This window comes from Schistosoma haematobium, chromosome 1, assembly GCF_000699445.3.
Source record: "Schistosoma haematobium chromosome 1, whole genome shotgun sequence".
In the NCBI taxonomy this organism is placed as follows: domain Eukaryota; kingdom Metazoa; phylum Platyhelminthes; class Trematoda; order Strigeidida; family Schistosomatidae; genus Schistosoma; species Schistosoma haematobium.
In genome coordinates, this window is record NC_067196.1 from 76,535,319 (window position 1) to 76,558,588 (window position 23,270).

The window sequence follows — 23,270 nt, forward strand, 5'->3', positions numbered from 1 at the left end:
AGTATTCAGAAATTATGATATAAACGAAGGTAAATCTTATAAGTGTCTGTCCTCACCGATTTTTAGCCAGTGAGTACCATAGCTAATAGGAATATGAGTTCACATCCTTTATAAGGTTCAAGCCAGGAAGCAAAAATCCTTTAACATTTAAACTAGTGAGTTTGGATGCAGTTATTTATGTTCTAAACTATAAGCAATTCAACATTTAGTCATATGGTTCTTGAGTCTTACTGTTTACCACTGTCTCACTGTTGACAGAATTGGGTTCTAAATTACTTACTTAACTACTTACACTCATTAGCCTTCGTCGGGGACCATAGGTCGACCACCACCATTCTCAATCCAACTCTGTCCTGGACAATCCCTTCCAGTTGTTTCCACTTGTTTTTCATCCTCTTCCTGTCTGTTTTCAATTCCCGACGTAGTTTGTCCTTCGGTCTTCATTTTTCGCATTAACACTTGCTTCCTGATGCAATTTGGTGATTTCCATCATGTACATCTTATCCACTTCCAACGTGTTTTCCTAATTTCCTCTTCAACTCCAAGTTAGTTTGTTCTCTCCCACAGTGGGTTGTTGCTTATGGTATTCAATCATTGGATATTAGGTATCTTGTGTAGACAACTATTTATAAATACTTGTACCAATTTGATGATGGTTGTAGTAGTTCACCAACTTTCAGCTCCGTACCATAGGACTGTTTTGACGTTCATATTGAAGATTGTGACTTTGACATTGGTTCAGAGACAGTTGTTTTGAGTTGCATATATTGTTCAGTTGTATGAATGCTGTCCTTACTTTGACAATCCTCGCCTTTACATCTGCATCAGATCCTCTTCTTTCATCGATGATGTTGTCGAGTTAGGTAAGTGAAAGATTCCATCTGCTCCAGAGTTTTTCCATTAAGTGTGATTGGGTTGGTGTGTTCTGTGTTGCATTTTAGAATGTTTGTGTTTCCCTTGTGCATGTTGAGGCCTACTGCTGCAGAGGCTGCTGCTACCTAATTTTTTTACTTGCGTTTGCTCGTGTGTATGGGATACAAGGATCAAGTCATCTGCGAAGTCCAGATCTTCCAATTGATTCCGAGCTGTCCATTGTATTCTGTGTTTTTTCTCAGATGTAGAAGTCTTCGTAATCCAGTCAACCACGAGAAAAAATAGAAAGGGAGAGAGTCAGCAGTGTTCTACTTTAGCTATACATAGTTATTACATCAGTATATCTTCTGAATAATCAAACTTTCCACAACTCAATCAACTGAAACAAAATCATATTTAAAGAATATAACTTACTATTTAAAATGTTTTTTAAATATTTTAAATGTTCTGTTGCTTTGAATAAATTATTCATTAATGATCCGTTTTCTTCGCTTAAACAGTACTGAAATATTATAGAAATGTAAGAAAAGAAAAGAAACTGAGCATTAAAAAAGTACCAATCGTTAGTCTTGGAGATGGCATAAGTTTCAATTTTATTTATCGAAGTTTCTATAAATGTAATTTACTCCTCAATATATTGTCAAGACTCGGCTCCTGAGCCACTGTGAATCCACTTGTTCAAGTTTAGACGATAGTTCTCAGAAAATCATTATTACGGCAATTAAAAAAATATAAGGCATTGGACAGGGAATAAATTAATTTTTGCGTGTTGTCTATTAGTAACCACTAGTGATGTCATTTTGGAATCAAAAAATCAGTTATTTTCATCCTTGATGGTTGCTGTGAGAACCATTAGATCACTAAATTAAAATCCGGTTGATAAAATATCTTGTTATTCAACTAAAATTATGATAATCATTTTATTTAATTTCGTAGATCCTGCTTTACATCAGTCAGAATCCTAGAGAATTGATTTTTATTGAATAAGTGAATAATAACAATGAGTTATAAGAGTTTTAACTTTCCACTGTTAATTTTGATAATTGAATTTAATCAGCGAACAAGAAAATGCAATCTTGACAGTTGATAACAAACATTATGTTTGTTGAAAATATTCGTGGTTTGTAACTCATTTGTTTTGTAGATAAGAAGTTTGTTTATTTTGAAGAGATAACGATATCACCTAACACTAGCAAACGGAATGAAAGTCAAAAACACTACAACAGGATAAGCTAAACTATTCCACTGCGCCCCAGACCTGCTGATTAGATGGGGAAGACCAGAATCGGTTGAGTGAAATATATGTTCCACAAGCAGACTGTTTGCACGAACGAACAAGCACACAAATCATACGTATATATATATAGTTCAAAAATGTCATCGGAAAATGTCATAAAATAGTGTGCTAAAACAAGAAACAGACCAATGATATTTAAGGTTCTTCCAAGTTGGAATTACAAACCGGAAGTAAAAGTGGGCAATTTCAGCGCGAAAATCAGATGTTTACCAAGTGATTCCAGGGGATCTAGCATCCTCAATAAAGTCAATGCATGAATCAATGTATATTGAATGTGAGTCTATATAAACACGAACACTAAAGTGCTGTAAAGTTCTTATTAGAGTAACATGGCGAATTCCTTTGTGAAAGACAAGCCAGAATATAAATCAGTCGTAAGTTCTGAATCATAATGCATCTTAACAAATTTAAAATAGAATTTCAACAACAAAAAATTATATTAATAAACGTAGAAATAGTAATAAGAGAAGTCATAGGGTTTAAGGAAAAATCAGAAAAGTTTAAAACAGTTTAAATTTTACTTATCTATTATTATCATTATTATTACTGTTTCTTCTTCTTCTTATTATTACTACTATTATCGTTATTATTATTATTATTAATAATAATAATAAACTAATAACTAAACTTCAGATTTTATATTAAATTTTAGTGAAAAAATAAATCAAATTATTTTCGAAATGAAAAAATTGTAATTAATATATATATATATATATATATATATATATATCAGTACACAATAATAATAAATCAGTGATACTATAATTTATGGATGAACCAATCAGATCTAAGATAACGAGTCACGAATTTTGGCGGGAAATTCATCCATACATTTGGCTAAATAGAGTTTTGGCATTATAGATTATGTCTGCTTGTGATGAAAACTCTAAATGTAATTTTTAACCCTAACCATCAAGTGTAAATGAGAATTCTGATTGCTTTAAAACCTTCATTTAATCCTAATCAGTAGGTGTCCACTCTCAACGTCACTTTTAGCATCGCTTAAAGGTCGTCCATAAATTATAATCTCAGCAATAAATCATTAAGATTTTTAAAATTAGATGGCAATGGAAGGTTATATATATAATTCTAAATGAATATAGTTTCAAAAGTTGAGATAATGAGTGAATTGAAGCTACACCGCCATGGAAAACCTGGAAGCAATGGACGACTGTTTCGTCCTACTCTAGGACTCTTCAACGGTGAACATCCACGATCCCGCTTTCAGGATTCGAACCCAGGACCTGTCAGTCTTGCATGAGAGCGCTTGACCACTAGGCTACCGATCGAGCATCCAATGGTGTTAATATCTAACCAACTAATCTACAAAATTGAGCGACACATCCACCATTGTCATCAGTAAGTTACTATCTCACAACTGACTCGGTTGAACTCCACTGGTCACCGCTTCTCATTAGAACTCCAGGATCTACATCTTGATACCAGTCACTAGTGAACATCTGTTGATTAATATCAGAATCGGTTTTATGGAAGAAGTTTAATAAGGGAGAACAGATTAAAATGGAAAAAAATCTTTTTTAAAAATTATTTTTCTACTATAAATCGAATAATAAAACTATTTTGTTATCATTTCATTTATCATAATTTTATATAAATAATTCAATAGACCATTACAAAATGACAGGTAGGATTCAATAATTGATATATTTTTTGATAAAATAAAACGAGAACAGCAAATAAATTCCTTTTTTAACTCATAATCTGATATATAGAAAGCATAAAACTAAAGTTTTCGTAGTAGACCGTAAATTACTCACTTTATATTACAAAAATTAAAAACATAATATTAACTATTACTGTCTCTGTTTTTTGTTTTTAGGCTGATATACCTAGAATCCAATTTGGATATGATAATCAAATATAGAAAATGATAATAAAGTGTAATTCCATTGTTTAAATTAACTATATTTATGATTGAAAACAATAAAAAAAAAACAATCAGTCTCTTTATTTAAGCTAAAATAATTTGATGAAAATATGAAATTGATTTAAAAAATATGGTCACTTTAGGTTAGATATTTTCAAGGTCAGATGAAAAGGTAATATAACTAAATTTTATTAATAAAAGATTAAGTTTTCTAATGATAAATGCTTTGGTAGACTTATAAACAAAGTTGATCAAGTATTGCAAATGATTTAAACTATCTATTTTATTATGATACAGAATGATTTTCTACTCTTTAAGTTTATTGAAGCATGTGACACTAAATAATACCAAACATATATTTCACCCTTCAGTATTCATAACAAATTTATAATGTGTTTATTCATAAAAGACTGATCAATTGCAGTCTTAAACCTCAATGGGAAGATACAAGACAAACAATACCAAGTGAATTTAAATTCACCCCATCGCACAAGCAAGTGTCTATCAGAACTCAGTAGCTGAGTGGATAACGCGATGGCGTTTGAAGCAAATGGTACAGGGTTTTGAGTCCCAGAGTGAACATCAACTCCTTGAGATGCAGGTACATCCAGCTGACGAGTCCCAAATAGGACGAAACATGCGTCAAACTGGATTCCACTGTCAGACACTATCCATCATTGCTTACAAATAGCTTGTGAATTAAGGTAATATGGAGGCATACGCACAGTATGCACATATGCCAATAACAGACTGATCAATTACAGTCTTAAACCTCTATGGAAAGATACAAGCCAAATAATACCAAGTGTTTATTCATTTGCTTATAAATGAGTCTATATGATGCTAGGAAGGTCTGAAGTTATCTTTTTTGTTTCTTAGTTATTAACAAATTTCTTTCTGTAACGACAACATCGAGTACGGTTTTTAAAATTTATATTTCTGCATGACCTTGCAGTTTCCTGATTAGTTTTTAAAACTTTTTTCCCCAATTTTTCAATGTTCTTAAGTTATGTTTTATCACTGTATGTATAACGTTGTTCGCATTCAGTTTTGTTTGTATTGAACATTGAGTTCTTGCTATACTCCATCTATCTTGTTGGGTTTCAATGTTTAGTGATTATTATTGGAGAATTTCGCCTATCAGTTGGCTCATTATTGAGCTCGTATTCGATCGATCCTGATCGTACGTAACTAAAAATTACCGTAGGCCAACCACTTTGTTAATTAAGATTTACCAAATTTGAAATCTTGTAAAAAAGACGTCTTATTAATGCTTGGTCCAAATTTTTTCATTTCTATTGTTCTCGCTTTTTATTAGATTATCCCAATGAAGAAGATGCAGTAGGTAAGTTACAAAGTTAAAAAATGAACAATATTTTTCTGAAACTTTCAAAAGAGTTGATGCATATTTCTTTGATTAACTTATTCAAGAAAAGTCTAGATCCATATAGAAACTTACTCATAAGTAATTAAGAAAAGTCATTGGACTACAATCTTCAAAGTAATAATTCTGAGTCTGAATTCCCAAAAATTCAGCTATTCCAGAAGATCGGGTTTGTAAAACTAGGTATTTATCTAAATTTTTCCATATCCGATGTTATTCGATATGAGCTAACCAAATAATATTTAAAGGTTTCGAATAATGCTCACGGTTTAAAGGTAGCTTGCAGTTTGACTATTAAATCATACTGTCATCATTACTATACGTTTGTACTATTTAATGTTTACCGGAAAATAAACAGATAAACACCAGAATGTCGATCTAGCTTCGTATATATATATATATATATATATATATATATATATATATATATGGAGAGCGAGATCTCAATAAAGGAAACGCTCATGTCAATTTTTTAATGAAAACAATTCTTATAATGGAAAAAACAACCGACAGCATATACATAAAAAAATTGTGGTTAACTTCAGTAATAATTGTATAGGAGAGCATACATACATACATATATAAAAGCAACCATACCCTGTAATAAAATAAAAGTAGTTTTAAACTATAGATTTTACTTTAGGGAAATTTCTAGAGCAGTTGAATTCTGTAAGTAAATAATGAAATGAATTATTTGGAATAAATGAAGGTTATTGTTATTATTTTTTTATTATTGTAATGCACTACTAATAAAATTACCAATTTTCTTCTATCTCTCACCTTGCCATAAACCAACAAGCTTTTGATTAGAAAGGATTTCAAGAGAATTATATGTGTAATGAATGGAAAGGAAACAACAACAACATTGAAAATTGAATACATGAATTTTTCAAACTAACAACGTCTCAGAACCATTTATTTGAAATAGTATGAAACGTCTATAAAGAAGTAGGTATCATTACCAAGGTTTGACTTGATGATTCCGAATAAAATAAGCAATAAATAGATTGTTATTAAATGAAACTGTTATATTTGTAATATCTCAAATGAGTAGAAAAATTAGATTTTCTAACATTTCGTGATTTATTGTAAGTTACTTCTTCAGAGAGTATTGGATAGATTGTTATTAAATAAAAATAATATATTTGTATATATCCTAAATGAGTAGACAAAATTTCAACTTGAATTGATTTTAATTTAGTTATTTATTCTCTAAAGAAATAGTTTATCATTAAATCATAAAACATAATCTATAATGGAAATTAATTAACAAATAATCTCAGCGATTGAAATTTAACTAATTCCGGCGTTTCGTCCAGCTAACTAGTTTGGACTTCTTCAGGGTAATAATCGAAATCATCAAAGACATGATTCACATTTAACTGACTCATGTTATCCTTTTTTACAAAATCAACTTCCAAATATGATTGGTTTAACACAGTATAGTTTTGATTGTTAGAAAGCTATATATTTCTTGGATGATTTTGATTTTGATTATTACCCTGAAGAAGTTCAAACAAGTTAGCTGGACGAAACATTGAACATATTTAAATTTCAATCGCTGAAATTATTTAAAATATAAATTTTACATATAATGAATTCTTTATACACGGAGTTCAATTTCTATCAAACTATTCGTTCTAATCTTGAAGAATATTCTTATTACTTATCAAATATATTAAAAAAGATAATATAAAACAAACATAAAACTTACCATTTTCCTAGATACTTCACAAAATAATTCATTAATATGTTTAATACGAATAGAAAGATTATTTTTTGTTTTAATTTGATCAAATCCCCAATCATTTATATTTTGTATTTCTTCATTTTTCATCAACTTACATTTTTCTTTATTATTTATTTTCTTTTCAAAATTATTTTTTTCTTTTTTATTGATTATTTCATATTTTGGTAATAAATAATTATTGATTGATTGAATATTTTTTAATTGAATTATTTTATTTGAATTATTAGTTATTGATTCTAATGTAATATGTGATTTATATGAATCACTATCATCAATATTATTATCATTATTATATTGATTTTCTTCTAAATTATAATAATTTTGATTTGTTTCTAATTTTGGTAATAATGTAGGAAACATTGGCAAACGATATGAATGTATCATTGTTGTAATTTGTGATGAATTCATTGTGAAAATATGAGATTTAGGAGTGAAATTAATTTGATTTTCATATAGTTGTCGATTTTTATTTCTATTAATTGAATGGAAAAAATATAATTTAATTAGAAATGAAGATATAAAATAATTAAAAATATCATCAGAAAGGATTTTTGTGGATATTATAATAATTTTAATAGTTGAGATCATGAGTGAATTCAAGCTAGACCACTATGAAAAACCTAGGAGTACTGGACAGTTATTTTGTCCTATTGTGGGATTCTTCAGCAGTGTACATCCACTATCCCGCCTCGCAAGATTCGAAACCAGGATCTATCAGTCTCGCGTGTGAACACTTAACCTCTAAATCACTGAGCCGACCGGCATCCAACGGTGTTAATGTCTAATCTCAACCAATCCACGAAATTGCGCAACCATCTTTCTTCATTGTACTGAGGTAGATATGTGTCTTTACTGGACACGGATAATTAACGATGATAACTACAATCAAACAGAAGATCTTTTGTAATGTAATTTAAAAGTTTCGAAATGTTTTCTTATGATTAACAATAATATAAACATTTTAATGTCTACTTAATGAAAGAAATGTATGAATTATCAATTATCTCTCATAAAGAAGCAGTAAATTATTGATTATAGATAGGTCAATGGATGATCTAACTTAATCATTCAACTAATAATACTTAATACTTTATGTTTGTTAGTGATATTAATCAAGTATTTAAACATTGTAAGTATCAGAAGTCTTTTATTAATTGATTATCTATCAATCATAAAAGAGTCATAGTGTTTATATTAACATTATAAATGAATTATTGTTGAATATTTGACATATATTTCTGACAAAAAGATATTTTATGAATATGCCTTAATTGAATGATTTAATCCTATGAAATGAATGAATTTAATTTTACTGAATAAAACGTATTCTAGGAATAAGTTGGTGTATTCAATTAAATAGATTTCTTTTCATAGTTGAATAACTATGTTTGTAATAAAATGATAGTTATTTATTTCTTTGCAAATTAATAGATTAAACAGTATTAAGTTATCTTGAAGATAGAAGATTGAAACAGATTATTAATCTATTGACCATTTAATTAAAGTAGAGTTGTTCAGTATATCAATTAAGATTTCCTGTTTATGAAACTAAATGAGTAGTTTTATATGATAGAAACCCATCAGAAATGAGGTTATGATGTATAAAATGTCAGCTTAAAAAATTTGTTGTATGACATCGTCTAGAGATTCACTAACACCTGGATAGTACCAAATTGTTTCACTCTAGTTTGAAAATCTTTAATAGTGACTGATTCATGAAACCACAAAGGAATAAACTCATTGATGTTCATATTTTGAGGCAATCACGGTGTTATTAATCATCGCTGAACTAAAAACCAAAGGTCTACACATTCAAATCTAAGAATTCTATTTCAGTTATTCATTTCTTATTACGTTGCTGACATTCAAAATTATTAGAATTAACAGTAACAGATAAAAATGAATGAAGATAGTCATGCTATCTTGTTTGGCTTTAGATATTTAACATCATCAGGAGTAAAGATGCTGTGTTAATGTGAGTTTAAATCAATATGATGCCTGGAGAGAATCAATAATTAAAAAGAAGAGATAGATGGTGGAAAGCAGTAGAATCAGAGAGGAGCGTTTCGTCCTGTTTGGGACACGTCAGCAGGATGTGCCTGCACCCAAGAGTTGATGTCCACTTTGGGACTCAAACCAAGTATCGATCGCTTTAATTTCTTATCCACTTAGCTAGGACAAAATGCGCGTTCTGGATTCTACTACTAGTCACCACTCATCTCTGCTTATAATGATTCTGACTTAAGGCAATATGGAAACAATCTATACGGGATGCACACATGTCAATAAGAAACTGATCATTTGCAGTTCGATAGATCAATTGGGAGATTCAAACAACCAATACAGAAATGAATTTAAGAATCAAAAAGGATCATTTATCATCTATTTGGTATTTATTATATTATTTTGCTGGTGGTAAGTAATTAATATCTTAATTGAATTACCATAATTGTATTCTATACAAATTCCAAACTTTCTTTGTGATCATGAAGGTGGTAACAAGGAAGAAATCTACGCATATTTCTGATCATTTCAAGAACGTAATGTCATATCTATGTGTGAAACATAAAATAAAATGTTCAAACAGTAGAATGAATTTTTATGTATTTCTATGAACAATGTATGTGAAATTGCGATGTATGAGACATTTGAGCATAGGACTCATTATTCACGTGTTAGGCAGGTAGAAGCACATAGTAGGTTGCCTTACGTGTGTTTCGTATCAGCTGACATTCATTTTGAAGATGTATCTATTATCTTGAGGGAACCAATGATCTTTCATAAGTTTACCAACCTATGCATTCAGAAACTCTACTACTGAGCTTTTTAACACTCCATTTATCTCACGTGAGACTGTAGTGGCAAACATCATGTCGTATAATCTCTGGTTGTAGACACATCCATTGATTAAATTTACCGTAGTGGATAAGTTCATGTTTAACATTGAAATCATGAACCGATCAGTCCTACACCACCATTAAAATTTGGAAGCACTGGACGGTCGTTTCATCCTAGTACAGGACTCCTCAGCAGGACACGTCAACGATCCTGCGCGCAGGACTTGAATCCATGGCCTTTGACTTAACGTGAAAACACTTGACCTATAGACCGTAGAACCGGCCAGGATCGACTGTGTTAATGTTCACCTTGAACACATCCATGATATTACGCGACTATGTTACATTGCCTTCTGCGGGTAACTGCCTCATACCCGACACGATTGAACTCCATTTGTTACGGTTTCTCACTGAAACTTAATAATGACCTTTCAAAGCTAGTCACTAATGAGCACATGTTTATCACTGCTTTTAGCGTAAACAATATAAATCACTTTTTATTTACAACCGTTGAATAAAAACTTTTGATCAGCCAGGAATAAAATTCAACTTTAGAAACTGAAATGAATCTAATTGATTGTGAGCTTTGGTGGTTCATTCACTAAACATGTAAACCCGATGTTTTTCGTTAAATTATGTATTAAAACAATTGTTATGAGGATAACAAGATCATCTAACCATAGTTCACACTTGAATAATCTAGATTTTACTGACTCAACACTACGATTACTGTTCAACAGCCATTTTGTACACATTCGTAAATATATTGATACAATTGTTTGATCAAAGTCATTAGGTACACAATAACTAACAAAATATAATCTTCCTTATCAGTACTCTTCTTTCTGATCGCGAAAAAACTGTCTCCAGAATAACTGATCTGAACTGTTTATCAGTAAAATACAAAAAATATATACTGACTACCTTCTTCGCATAACATTGGTGTAAAGGAATACTTTCATTTATTATATTTTCTGCCGATGATTTTTTAAGAGCTCAAAATTCGTTTTAAGATCACAAGTTATATAGTTGGTGTACAAGACTAGTGAATCACACATTAGGACAAGGAAATTGCCCATGTACACTCGATTATTAATGGTTTTTTGGTTGACGTTTACTTAGGATGTTAATTATTCTCAAACGTGTTAAATCACTAATTATAATCAGAGAGGTGTTTTGTGGATATCATAGTAACTTAATAGTTGAGTTCTTGAAACAGTTGAAGCTAGACCACAATGGAAATCCTGGAATCACTGGTCCTGGGTTCGAATCTCGCGAGGCGGGATCGTGGATGAACAACGCTGAAGTCCCATACTAGGACGAAACGGCCGTCTATTGCTTCCAGGTTTCACATGGTGGTGTAGGTTCAACTGGCTCATGAATTCAAATAATAAATCAATAGCTCTTTAAAAACTTTCATTGAACTAAAAACATAGATGTATGGACACGAAATATCCCTTCTTTTTCAATTATTCTTATATATTTCGGACAGTTAATTGTTTAAAATAATGATTCAAGGGTATAATCAAGTTCAATGTAAATGCATCTTTGAGGATAACAATATATAAATAGTTAAAAACAAAAATACTTTTGTTAATGTTTAATTGTTTAGTATCTAATGTTAACTTAATATTTTAATTATTGACTTTGTTTTTTTAGTTTTTTTTACAAACTGATTTTGTAAGGTATTTAACAGAGGTTATCAAAGGAAACCATATGTTTTTCTTGACTGGATCATTTAATGTAAACTTTCAAAAAACTGTACATATGCTATTTTATTAATTACACTCAATAGTTATTGGAACACTGAAGAATCAGTTTGTCGAATATCCGCTTGCTGGTGTACAGAGATACAAAAACGTCATAAAGACCATCATCTACTGCCAAAATCAGTCAGAGATAATCATATGATAGATTAATATATAAGCCATACGATTGGAAACTAGTTTGCGCGATTAAGAAGAATTTTGTGAATTAGATAGGTTTTTATACATGTCATACTAAAATATATCACAATGAACATAAATAATCATAGTTGATTGACATACATATAATGGAATACATACATTAGTTAGTATATAAACGCGTAAACTGAACTTAAACTTCCAAATATTGTTTAAAATAAACTTGAAAAGTGTAATTACAAATTTTCAGTCCATGAAGTCTTTCGATGAGTTTTAAACCTTCGAAGAAACAAATTCTTAGTGTTTATCAGTTCTTCATAGTCATTTAATAATTCATGATAATTGTCAATATGAGGTTATGAAGTTTGTAGAATTTCCAAAAATTAAAATCGCTGATTGATCTAAGTTAGACCACTAATGTGAACTTAGAAGAACTAGAGCACCTGTTTGTTCTAGTGTAGCACTCCTTAAGAGTGCACTTCCATCACCGCATCCAGATTTCTGATCAGCTTGGGTCTGACTGCATCAAGAGATACTATTATTAACGTAATAGTTAGTGGTATCAGTTAGACAAATACAAATAAGCCGAATTAGACTCACTTGTATATCGATTCAGTGTTTTATACTTTACACCAATAAAATGAGGGTAAAGTGCCAAGAATAATAATTCAAAGTTGAAAATAATTACATGACAACTTGTAATAATAATTACTAGGAAAATAGGTAAAAAATAATAAGAGGAAATAATCTGATAAAAAGGTATAAAATATTGCAATGTCATTATTTGTATGAAGAGCGGATGAATTAGTCTCATGGACACTGATTTTGAAGTAAATCAAGCACAGTTATTTATTGAAAATGAACGTAATTATTAAGACACCAACCAATAAGCACTCACCACCGAACATGACTTGGGATGTGTCACCAGTTTTGTCATATCTTTGTTTGACTGCTCTTGGACTTGTGTCAAACCACATTATTATTATCACTAGGATTGTTATTATTAATACTAGTATACTTGTATAATATGGTCATATTAGTGTTAATGCAGATAAGCTAAACGTGTGTAAATCATTGCACTTTTGCCAAGGTTCGTCACTCTAATCAGCCGATTGGCCTGAAATAGATACATTTTTTACTTATTAAAGTAAATATGAGTTATTTTGTAGTTTTTTTATTCTTGACATAGATAACAACTGTAAGCCAAATATTGAGTTATTTTTTAAAACAAAAGTCATAATACAAGTAATCATATCAGAAGTCACCTCATTATGAACTTATAAGTTCAATTTGTTAAAAAAATATCTGAGTGTTTATGAAATGTCGGGTTTGTTTTATCTAACTTAGATATATTATTATTACTGATAAAAAAATGCCATGTTATTCTACAAATGATAAAAAGTAGTTGAGACAGTATTCATTTAATTATCAAAAGTATAATGATTTTGATCGAAAATAGAATAAATCAAGTATATATAATATCGTGAACCTGGAAACACTGGATGGCCGTTTCGTCCTAGTATGGGACTCCAGGTTTTCGGTGATGGTCTAGCTCGGATGGACTCAAGAATTCAACTGTTAAAATTATAACAGTCTCCATGGATCCCCATTCTGATATATATATTGATGATTTTCTTCATTACACGAAGGGTGCTGTTTGAGACTAATTTACCACTGATTAGGAAATAGTTTCACGTTTCCTAGTTTTTTTGATGGGTGTAGTGTAGCCAATAGTTTAGGTTTCTCGACATCCCTATGTATTTTGTTTGATTTAAGGCTGTATAAAACCATTAGCAGATATCCTTGAATATTGTTCTTATGGTAATTAATACTTTTCAGCAAAGCCTACTAATTGATACTTTTCGGAGAATCTAGACGTTCGTTACCTAGAATTTCAATTAAGGATCTTATTGATGAAGTTTATGAGATGTGACTTACTTTCTGTAAGACTGAGATGTTTAAAATAATTGTTCACTGAGTGGTAAACCCGAATTGTTGTTATATTAATTCTAATGGGATCCAAACAACCTGTCAGATGCTGGTATTGCTGAAATACATTTTTTCCTATTAATATCAGGTAGTAATGACACAGAATTTTCAGAATTCTAACGTGGAAAATTGAAATCCAAAAGCTAAATACCAACCTTCTAAATTTATTATGCATAAACATAATTAAAAAAAAACCCCTCAAATATGATGGTTTTTGCTAAGGAATTCTCTAAATGTAAACTTATAGTCCAAAATAACCAAAAAAGCAACAAAACTAACTTAACAGCTAAAAATAAAAACCTCTTTCATGTCAAATAACAGAAGAATAAATGAGTAAACTCAGCAACTATTTATATCAACTGTAAAATGGTTGTTATGATAAATCATGGAGTGATTTTAGACGATTATAAATGTAGCATCAATGGGTTACAAAGATAAATGGTCATAAACTAAGTACAGGTAGGAAGAGTTAAATGATAATGAAACAGCAAAAAATAGTAATCTGTCCACATAGTGACCGGAGTTTGTAGGTTGGAAATCAGTATTATATGTTATAAGAGTTGAACGACATTTGAAAAATTATTCAAAAATTAGAGCGAAAAATTGTGTGACACAATTAAATGTCAGTATAGGGTTGTGGAGACTGTTGGGTTTTGGTTGAAATTAAGCCTTTGTGCACAAGACGGAGGGTCATGGGTTTTGAATCACGCGTGCGGGACCGTGGATGCACAATGCTGAAATGTCCCATAGTAGAACAAAACGGCCGTCCAGTGCTTTAACGTTTTCTTCGAGGTTTACTTTGAAAAAGACTACTCGATCATTTCATAAAAGTTAATGTCATATTACGTAGTCACAAGTGATTATCTATCAGATTTTCTCCGTTAAGTTTGTTACGTGTTACCGATGAAGTAACTTGACAACATAGTTTATTCACTTGTCACTTTAATCAGTAGAAAGTTATTCGTTGTAATTTTTATTTTACGGAGCAAAATGGTTTAATTGTGAAGACATTAATTGATGTTCTGGAACAATGTAATTAGAGCATACTTTGAGAAGAACGATAACAATAGCTTTGCAAATAAACCATTTAGGTTAGAGTATGGACCATTAACAAAAAAATCCATCTGAATAAACAAAATTTATTCATCATTTCGAAATATAAAGGACCGAACACCATAATATTATTTAGTATCTAGATTCTGAGGGATTACATAAAATCAGTTTGTTCATTGGTCATTTACAAGTAGTATAAGTCAACAGTGACAATTTGAACTGTACCACTAAATGGTACTGTGGTGCGTGCTACTTATATTGATATAAGTAGTATAAGACGCGAGTCAGGAATGTAATGTCTGGCAGCAGAAGATGGGGAAGATCAAGAAGAGAATAGCGGGAATAGAAAGCAATTAGTATGGAAATGCAAGAACAATGAAGTTCGAGACAATTATTGAACACTTTCCAAATTAAGTATTATAGTATGGTTTTTCTATTTTACCAAGTAACTCTGTAATTTTGTGCTAAATATAATTCGATTGTCCCCACCCGTGTTCTCCATCACTACAGTACGAGTTACTAATCACTAATAGAGAAAATTCAATCTTCCTAACTTTTTGTCTATATTTTATTCAACAATTTTCTACCATTAGGCATATTTCCATAAAAGAAAAGTTTTTTTAAAAGTTGAACTTGATTGAAAAACTTACAAAATAATTGATACTATTTTTATCATGAAATAGAATGTTACTGTTTATTCAAAATTATTGATTAAAATATTTCCGACTTATGTCTGAATTATTTTTATTGATTTGTAAATAAATGTAGCATAGTTACACCAAAAGTAAACAGTTTGTTGACTTTTTAGTGTTAGAATATCAAATGATAATAATAATTCTGATACAAATAAATGAAAGAAAAAACGATGAAATTAAAATGATTACTATATTCAACCTATCAGAACTATTTTTCTTAAAGTCATTGAGTCTTTTTAGAGATTAAATCATGGAATGATCTTTATTAGACAACCACCGGAAGTCAAGAAATATAGGATAGTTCATTCATGAATCCATTGTTAAGGATTAAACCGGAGACCATCGGTCTTGAGCTTAAGCTCTTGACCTATTGATCACTGGACTGGGATTCTGTGGTTTAACTTCAGTCAATTTACAATATTGTACGACTATCTTCATTTATCTATTATGGTTAACTGTCCCATGTCTAACATAAGTAAAATGATCAAATTTAAATTTTCATCAGCATTTTACTGAGCATTTTTTCTCTGAAAGATTAGTTTAAATTATATTTAACTTTTGCAGTGAGTAACATCGAAAGTTATCAAGTTGTAGACAAACATTCTATCCTGTACAGTGCAGATTCACGGACATCATATCTTACTGTAAGAGCTTAAGTTTCTAAACTATTGAAATGAAATCCAATAGTCCTAATTGTTAATTTTTGAGAGTTTTACAGATATTAGAATCCAAGTTTGTAGAAGATATTACAATTTGTAGAAATGTTTGCTAACTGAATTGATTCGCTTTAATATTTCGTTTAATTGTACGGTCCAAACTTTACCAGATTTACGTAGTTCGATTGTAAAACAGAGTAAAAGGTTGACACTTATCACATGTTGTAAAAGTGGTTACAATATACTGTCATGTTTAATGCTTCATGGTTCAAGCAATGATGAAGCTGTGGTTAGCATATATTTCGGTTTCATGGTAAAACTTTAATTTATGGACGACCTTTGCAAAACGCTTTCGAATGTCCACCTACTTAACAGGGTTAAATGAAGGCTGAATGTTGGAGTTAGGAATTAGATTTAATGTTTTTATCACAAACTGATATCAGTTACAATGCCAAAATGGTATTTAGCCAAATGAGTGGATGAATTTTGCGCCAAAATCCAAGATTTGTTTTCTTAAATATGGTTGGTCCGTTTATAAATTATAGTCTCGCTGGTTTCTTTCCAATTATAGACAAAACATAATGTTGTTTCTGAGCTTTATGAACTCTATATATTGCATGTGATATACAGGTTTCGAAAGGGAGGGTTTTTTAAAAATGTTTACAGTTGAGGGTAAATGGTTATTAATTATTCTTGGCAATCGAATATTTCAAATTTTTTTAAAGTTTCACAGCAAGATTTTGATTCTGTGCATGAAATTTTCTCAATGTATCTAAATTTATTTCATGGAATAATGCTTTTATTTTTAATAGTTTTTTATGACCAATCGTTTCACGACCATGATAAATGAATTACTTGTGTGCTATTTTTAAACAGAGCTGGATAGTGGCTAGCAGTGGAATCCAGGACGCATGTCCCGTTCTATTTGAAACTCGTCAGTTGAATATACCTGCATCCCAGTGTTCATATTCACTTCAGGGTTCGAACTCAATGTCTCTCGTTCGAAAAGCTAAGATGTTATACTTTTAATTACTAAATCCAGATAGCTGCTGCTAGGCAGTGCACAATACTGCTTAAAAATACTTGTAACTGCTGAAAAATCGAAGTGATTTACTTAAGATTGACGTATGCCAAAACAGACTGGTCAGTTCTGGTCCTTAATATCAACAATGAAATAATTCAAACACTTACAACTGAATTAGATTTCACAGTTAATGGTATATAAAAACATCAGAAAGCATTATTTCTCACTTATATATATGGAAAATTGTAACAACCCATGTAAAAGGAGAGCTTTTGAATTTGTATTATCGCATATCATAAAATGAGAAAACAGTTGTAGTGGAGTGAGAACTTTAAAAATAATATGAGGGGTTGTGCTTACAGATTCATTTACAGATATAATCTACGGACCAATATGTTCAAGAATCAGCCTTGTATTTTGCCATCAACACATGTTATAACAGTCTTTAACTACACGAATCGAACGTTCATCCCTGATGGATGGCGTTCACACCCCAAATCACCTGACGTTTGGTTCTCGAGAATTGATCGTCTATTATTACCATTATCCTCTCTGATCTAAAATCATATATCAGATACTTACATGAAGAAATATTGATCATGTAATCACTTTTTAATTCAGTCAAATTAGTTATTAACTAATCAAATCATGATACGACTACTGGCTAACTAATAAATTATTAATGATTTACTTAAATTCATCTCCTTTCAGAATAAAAAACAAACATTAAAAATATTACACTTACTATATATTCAACATTGATAATGTTATCAACTTCATATTCACATATGAAGTTATTACCGCCATATAAAAAACAAGTAACTAACTAATAACAGATAAACAATAAAGAATTTACAATATTTTGAACCAGAAATGAATTCACTTTCTATTGATCACAAACAAATACGTGTATTGTATATGAGTTTGCATAGATGTATTTATATTATAAACCAAACATTATGTGTTTGGTTGTGAATATATATGCATGTATAGAAGGTAACTCAACCATTATGAATATAAACTTTGTCATCTGGTTTCTTGAATAAATAAAAAAAAGAAAACAAACTAATGTGATCAGTTTTATACTAGATTTTTTTTTGTTTTACTAAACTAATAACCAATTTAAAGTATGAAAATTTAATGGTGAATTATATTAGGTGTAGACAAATTTATTGATTCAAAATTTGATTCCATAATTATCTTCAATAGTTTAGATCAACTTTATGTCTACAATAAAGAGATAAATGTTTAAGATTTTATTTGACCAATGTCAACTGTTATGTAAGTTGCTCCAGAGGTTGACTCGAATTGATGTCAGTAATTACAAGTTTTATTACATTTTGTTAGCTTATATCTAGCAAAGTAATTTACATTGTGAATTTATCTTATTTGAAACTTATTAGTTAGATGTATTTGAATTACGGTTTTGATATTCACACTGAAAATCGAACTCTGTGCTTAATTATCAGTTAGTATGTTTTGTCAAATACAATTCAGTATAGATTGTGTAAAAGGTTCCCAACGCGTCTTCCACTAAAATATTTAGTCACACTCTTAATTCCAATGACGATTATTTTTTATAAAACCATGTTATCAGTGTATCTATTTAAGGAGGTAATTCATTGACATAGACTGATGAAATTCAGCTCAGCATATATCAGCAACGTGAATGTATAATCGATTTACGAATGAAGGGATTGGTTGTTTTTATAGTCTGCAGGAAGAGTATTTTAGAAATTCAGACATAACAGCATAGAAAATCGGTTTTCTCCATAGTTTTATTTAGGCTTTTTATTATATACAATTTCAAGTACAATTTTTACTCTTTCAAAAAGTCAAATCTGGTTTTATCTAGAATAAGGTTGTATTGTTGACGTTATAAAAATACCCTCAAAACTTCTTTCAGTGACATTTTTTAAAGTTATTTCAATGAAGAAAAACAGCATCTGCTATAAATTACTGTTTCAATTCATAATAAAAAAATTAAGTCCACATAAATGAAATTTTATACAGGAATACGGATAATACTATTAATTAGTACATTATTATGGAAGAAGAGAAGAGGTTATCAAGTATTACTTCAGGAGAACGTTTAACAGAAAACACATTTATAAAATGTTAGCATGTTAAACAGACGTTTGACCTGGGTCAACCAGTATCACAGTCTGAGACATTGTTAGTGATTTCTTTGGGTTTTGAGTAACCTCCTGCAAGAGTGATATTTTCATTGATTGGCAACCAACCTCATACTCTTTTGCTGCTTAGTGTATATGAGTATAGTTAGTGATTATCGAATTCTTTTTCATCATAGCGATTCGCCTTATCGATGAGTATCATTTACCAATCAATTTTGAAATATTTAATAAATCTTATCTCAATGTACACACAACCATCATAACAACTACTCTGAAACTTGGTCGATAGAAATTCAACCGAGAATCAAGACCAAACAATACGATGTTAGTTACTACTACTACTACTACTACTACTACTACTACTACTACTACCTGTTCTATCTTTCAAATGCATTATATTATTACTTGAAGTAAAGTCACTGTGTTATCAAAAAGTGTCCATCGATTCGTTATTCAATTAGGGAAAACATGTTTCAAAAAATACATTATAAATGATTTTATGATATTTTCTTTTGAAAAAAAACACCAATTAAAACGAATTACTTATAAACTTTCAGTAGAATTGTTATTAGATTTTTTTAGGAGGGAAATAAATAATATGTGTAGTTGTAAAATATTTAGCCGTTTCCAGTGGAGTTCAACCAGGTCTGTTGTGAGATATCAACTCACTGAAGACAATGGTGTACGGTGGCGCAACTTCGTGGATTGGTTGAAGTTAGACATTAATACCGTTGGATGCCGGCTCAGTGGTTTAGTTGGTTAAGCGCCTGGCGCGAATCTCGCGGGGTGCGGAATCGTGGATGCGTACTGCTGAGGAGTCTCATACTAGGGAGAAACGGCCGTCCAGTGCTTCCAGGTTTTCCATGATGGTCTAGCTTCAATTGACTCATGATTTCAATCTGTGAAATTTCTGAAGTCTCCAAAAAACCCTTCTGAAAATATTTAACTGTTTTCAATTTTAAATTATTTTCTTACTAAATTTAATATTTTTCTCCATGACACCAAAATTTTTATGTCAAAAGTTAAACTGTCACATTTTAATTTATACGAATATTCGTCAAGATTAGAACGAATAGTGTGACAGTAATTGAGCGCCGAGTATAGAGAAGTCATTATATGCGAAAATTATATTTGAAATATTCTCAGCGATTGAAATATAACTAATTCCAACGTTTCGTCCAGCTAACTTGTCTGGACTTCTTCAGGGTAATAATCAAAATCAAAATTATCAAAGAAATATATAGCTTTTTAACAATCAGGATTATACTGTGTTAAACCAATCATATTTAGATGTTGATTTTGTAAAATAGGATAAAATGAGTCAGTTAACTACAAATCATGTGAAGAATTCAACTACATGGAAATACTTAACTGAGTAACAAATCGTATGTATGTGAGTGTGTAGGTATGTATGTATGTGTGAGAGATTGATATGAAGGAATAAATAAAGTTCAAGTTCAAGGATGAAAAATTGATAATGAAACATCGATGTACATGTCAAAACGTAAATTGTATTGTTTAAAAAACTCATTGAATTCTTTCAAAATAATAACGATGCATATGATATTAAAAAACAGGTTTAAACAAGAGATAGGTTCCAAATTTACTTGTCAAACGAAATATGCCAAGTAGTTGCCAGTTGAATACCATCTTTTCGGTTCAGGCTGTTCTTGTTCGTCCATATATGCAGTACTTCTGCTGTCAATCTTTCTTTATGGGTGTTAAAACCTTTCTGAAGTATTTTGGTCCCTTCAAAATTAATCTTGTGTCCTGTTTCTAACGCATGTAACGCTATCGCTGACTTATTTTCAAGTTTCTTTAAATCGGCCGAGGATTTTGAAACATTTTTCAAGCATTGTTTGTGTTCCTTCAATCTTACATTCAATTGCCTGGATGTTTCTCCAACATAGGTAGCATTACAGTCATGACAGCGAATCTCATACACAATCTTCTGTTGTTCTTCCTTTGCTAATTTGTCACATTTTAAATTTAATCTCTATGTAAATTAATTCTAGAATCTGATATAATTTAATATTCTCTTACCTGGGAACAAAATTACTACCAGAGTTTGTATGATACAATGACAATGACATCACTTCCGATAGTGTTCTAAATAATTTTATATGTGTGTGAATTATAAGAACTTTAAATATTTAATCATTGTTATTATTGAATATATTTATCAAACTTTCCTTCATACTAACCTTTGAACTTTTATATGTTAAATGTTAGATAAATCAAAAATATATTGTTATTTAATGCATCATTTATCATTGGAAACTAAGTGTGAACATTGTTTTGAAAACAGAAATCTATAGAATGATGCCTACTTTCTACATAATCTGAAGAAGTTACAATTCATAACCATGAAATTTAGATAAAGAGATTTTATTCAATATTTTAGTGATATAACAACATAATCGTATAATATAAAAAAATCAATGAAGAACAAAAAGAAAACTTGAAAAAAAGGAAAATCAATAAAAGTAAACAGATACAAAATAAATGAACGTTTTTTTCATTCATCGAAGAAGCAATACGTTTTTCAGCATAGTTTAAAGAAATGTTCAATGTTTTATTGTTTTATAGAAGAATTTTCATTTAATAAACAATTTTAAATGTTTATTTTTAATGTATCTATTAAAAACTCATCATTTGTTTTGATAAAAATGAATCGATTATCGCTTTGTCATAATATTAGTGAATTTTGATTGAAACAAAAACAAAAGTAAGTTAGTTTCAGGTATTTAAACAATCTATTGATAGTTATTGAGTTTAAATTTGAAATGTAACTATTTATTCAAGTTTTTTTATGAGTCAGATAATATTGTAGTGAACAGAACACGAATGGGAACAATCGAATGTATTTGAGTACAAAATTACAGGGTGTCTCAATAAAATCTGAGTAAGTCGTTAATTTGCAAAATATCAATCCATCTTCTCAATTTTGACTGTTCCTCTTTTCAAATATCAGTCCACTGTCTTAGATTTCATTGTTCATGCGTTTTTATATCAAATGCGTTCCGTTTGCATCCTTTCCTTATCGACCTACTGAAATACATTCTATGCCTGACCACTGTTATATACTACTTGTGTGTATATAAGTAACCAAACTCACAGTATCACTGTTCCTCATATAGAAGACTTAAAATAGAGTACATAAAAATTTGTTTTGTAAATAAGTGACATTACATAACTTTATTCAAGTGGACAAAACTGTACATGGAACATCCAACTTCATTAAAAATAGAATACAGTTTAGAATGTATATTTACTGAAGTGTTTACACGTAAAAGTTAATAAAATAAATAGATTAGCCTTGTAGATAGGTAAAAATAAATACAAAAGCTAGATTGTATGATTTCCTGTTAACTGAATTCAAAAAATTTAGCAAACAAAGTGAACCGTGAACTTGGCCATTACACAGGATATGTTGATATATTAGCATATGTTCAATTTACACGAACAATGAATAATACTCATTGCGTATTGTCTTTTCTAATATAATTTTTTCCGGTCAGTAGTTTCATTAACATCATAGTAGATCAATGTATTTTTATGGAAAACACTATGTATATGCCATTCCATCCTTCCAACCATCTTCTATTTCAGTTTACGCAGGTGAAGGCAAATGTGTCAGATGCTCAAGTTACTTTATTTTATCACGATTCACAAACTTGTCAATCACTTTGCTATATTTATTTAGTATTGTTGTAACTTTCTAAAATATAAAATTATTATTTATCATTCATTTTATCACATTTTTCAGTTCTTTGACAGCTATT

The 23,270-nt window shown here is 30.2% G+C and overlaps 1 protein-coding gene across 2 annotated transcripts in view; it reads right to left on the minus strand.

The window, feature by feature from the left end:
* WC2_2 (blue light receptor) overlaps nt 1–23,270 on the minus strand; it is a 33,545-nt gene that overhangs the window by 8,925 nt on the left and 1,350 nt on the right. Inside the window, exons 1-3 of one of the 2 annotated variants that reach the window (XM_051209723.1) lie at nt 17,711–17,999; nt 7,157–7,664; nt 1,288–1,375 (exon numbers count right to left, since the gene is read on the minus strand). In XM_051209723.1, coding sequence (XP_051075181.1) covers nt 1,288–1,375; nt 7,157–7,664; nt 17,711–17,718 — 604 coding nt within the window. In that variant the 5' untranslated portion in view covers nt 17,719–17,999. Of the gene's footprint in view, nt 1–1,287; nt 1,376–7,156; nt 7,665–17,710; nt 18,000–23,270 lie in introns of those variants that run through there. The other variant, XM_051209722.1, reaches the window with a different exon arrangement.